Consider the following 2,897-nt stretch of genomic DNA (forward strand, 5'->3'; position numbering starts at 1 on the left):
TGTAGCCTAAGAATGTGACCCCAGTGTGCCTCTGTGCTGTGGAGCCGGGGTCTGGCTGAAAAGGCCCCACACTCCCAACATTCCCTGTTGGAATAGCTGAAGAGGGTGATGTGGTCAGTCACTTTGGGGAGAAGATGTAGACTCAGAGGCTGTGTGCTTCTATTCTCACCCCTCTTACTGAGAAGGATCTTCAATCAGGGATACCTGGGGAAGCTCAGGGTCCCATATTCATGAGGGGATGATTCCCATATGGTGAGAATAGGTGACCCTGAGAGGAAGTTTCAAAAACTAAACAGTACAATGCAGTATTCTACCATATTATCCAGCAAGTCCATTTCTAGGTATATACTGCAAAGAACTGAAAGCACGGTCTCAAACAGACATCTGTACACTAATGTCCATAGCAGCATTATTCACAATAGCCAAAAGGTGGAAACAACTTAATGTCCATATATATATGAATAAACAAAGTGTGATATGTACATACAATGGAGTATTTTCAGCCTTAAAGAGGAAGGAAATTCTGGCACATGCTACACATGGACGAACCTTGAAAACATTATGCTAAGTGAAATAAGCCCGACACAAAAGGGCAAATATTGCATGATTCCACTTAAAAGAGGTACCTAGAATAGTCAAATTCGTAGAGACAGAAAGGAGAATGGTGGTCATCAGGTGTTAGGAGGAGGGAGGAATGGAGATTTATTGTTTAACAAGTACAAGGTTTTAGTTTGGGATGAGGAAAACATTTTTGAGATGCATAGTGGTGATGATTAGAGAACAATGTGAATGTACTTAATGCCACTGAATTGTACACCTTGTACAGTTGTATGATGGTAAATTTTAAGTTATATATATTTTTACCACAATAATAAATGTTAAAAACTAATGTGAGCCGGGGGCAGGTCTCAGGGGCAAATGTGGGTCTTTGTCTCTCCTAGCCCACCCAGGACAATGAGGTCAAGTAGCATTCCCTGCTGCATGGCCTCTGATGAGGCAAAATAGGGGGCATGGGCTCTCATGCTAACCCCTCTGCTTTCTCTCAATGCTCCTAGGTCTGAGGGAGAATGACCTGACCCCAAAGAGACTGAGGCTCATCCTGGTGGGGAAAACCAGAAGTGGGAAAAGTGCAACAGGAAACAGCATCCTTGGCAGGAAAGTGTTTGACTCTAAGCTCAGTGCTAGCCCGGTGACCAAGGCCTTCCAGAGAGGGAGCCGAGGATGGGCTGGGAAGGAGCTTGAGGTGATCGACACCTCTGACATTTTGTCCCCTCGGGCCCCACCAGAAGTGGCAGCTCAGGGCGTATGTGGAGCCATTGCCTTCTCCTCCCCGGGGCCTCACGCAGTGCTCCTGGTGACACAGCTGGGCCGGTTCACAGAAGAGGATCAGGAGGTAGTCAGGCGCCTCCAGGAGGTCTTCGGAGTGGACATCCTGGCCTACACCATCCTGGTGTTCACTCGGAAGGAAGACCTGGATGGTGGCTCCCTGCAAGGGTATGTGCGAGAGACCAACAACCAGTACCTTGCCCAGCTGGATGTGATGTGTGGGCGACGCCACTGTGGCTTCAACAACAGGGCAGAGGGGGCAGAGCAGGAGGCCCAGCTGAAGGAGCTCATGGAGGAAATCGAAGGAGTCCTGTGGGAAAATGAAGGCCGTTACTATAGCAACAAGACTTACCAATACTCCCAGCAACACATTCTGCTCAAAGAAGTACAGGAAAGGCGAATAATCAAGGGACAGGGCTCTGAGGAAGTGCTCAGTGAGGAGTCCTGGACCGAGGAACTGCGCCACATCCAGAAGGAGTCTGAGGAAACTCACAAACATCTCCTGGAGAGGGCACCCATTTGAGCATATCCTGGCCTTCGGCGAGGGACAACTGTTTCCTGTGAGCCTCCCTCAGCCCCTGTGTCCAGCTTCCAGCCCATCACTTGCTTTCTCCATCCCCATGGGCCACTGGTCATCCCAGCCTCCAGGTCAGTGTCTGGTGTGGTGAGAGGTGCGTGGGGTCCAGAGTTCCCAGTTCACATCCCAGCTCCAGCATCACATCTTCCGGAACATGCTCTGTTCCCCTCCAGCATGCTCTTCTCGTGCAGAACTTCACATCTCATTGGCATCACATTTCGTGAGGTACTTGTCTTTACCCCAATAGAACCCAAGCTTTCTGAGGGCAGGCCTGTGCCTCCTTCTTCCATGTCACCCCCACACCGTCCAGGTCACTGGAGTCACTCATTAAACGTTGATGTAGCAAATCAGTGTGGACATCGACCAGGTGACTTCACATCTCTTGGATTGTGTCCTTGCCCGTAAAAGGGGCAGGCATGACTTTGAAGGCATGTGCTGTGTGTGGTGGGTCAGAACATAGCAATGGCTCTGTGACATGTGGAGAGAGACAGATGCTGGGCTGGGGAGGGGAAAGTGAGTAGAAACAGGGAAGGGACAGAAGGAGCGGCCCTTTTAGTCACTCTTGAGGAGGCCAACGAATCATAATAAACAAGCCCCACGGAAACTTCCTGGTGGGAATGATGAGTAAAGTGGGGCAGGAGTATCCAAGAAGTCAGGCCTGGTCAAGAAGGGGGACCTGAAACGTGGCTACAGGACGTGGAGGTCCCCGGAGTTGCCCAGCGGGCTGGGGCAGAGGAGGAGCACCTCCCTGCTGGCGACTTAGCTGAGGGAAGTTACACACCTGTTACTTCCCCTCATGAGATCTGCCTTCTGGTGTAAAAAAACAGGTGATTTTCAACCCTGCCCCAGCCTTACCTCCAACCCCTTCCCTTCTCCCTTGATAGTGGGGACGAAGCATTGATGGGGTGAGTGTCTGGGTGTGTAAATGGGTTCCCCAGCAAGGAATTTAGGGGGGTAGAATAGAGGGAGGCAGAGAAGAAAGAGAACCTGCCAA

The 2,897-nt window shown here is 50.5% G+C and overlaps 1 protein-coding gene across 1 annotated transcript; it reads left to right on the plus strand.

Moving 5' to 3' along the window:
• The first annotated feature begins 1,036 nt into the window (after positions 1-1,036).
• LOC101388674 (GTPase IMAP family member 6-like) lies at positions 1,037-1,849 on the plus strand. Its single transcript, XM_014787647.2, has one exon. It carries the CDS (start codon positions 1,046-1,048, stop codon positions 1,847-1,849), a length of 804 nt encoding a protein of 267 aa, XP_014643133.2. The 5' UTR covers positions 1,037-1,045.
• The last annotated feature ends 1,048 nt before the right edge of the window (positions 1,850-2,897 follow it).

This window comes from Ceratotherium simum, chromosome 1 (genome assembly GCF_057802395.1).
Source record: "Ceratotherium simum simum isolate JZ-2026a chromosome 1, ASM5780239v1, whole genome shotgun sequence".
In the NCBI taxonomy this organism is placed as follows: domain Eukaryota; kingdom Metazoa; phylum Chordata; class Mammalia; order Perissodactyla; family Rhinocerotidae; genus Ceratotherium; species Ceratotherium simum.

Coding starts and splice junctions, on each gene's coding strand:
- LOC101388674 (XM_014787647.2), top strand. CDS start 1,046: ATGCTCCTAGGTCTGAGGGAGAATGACCTGACCCCAAAGAGACTGAGG.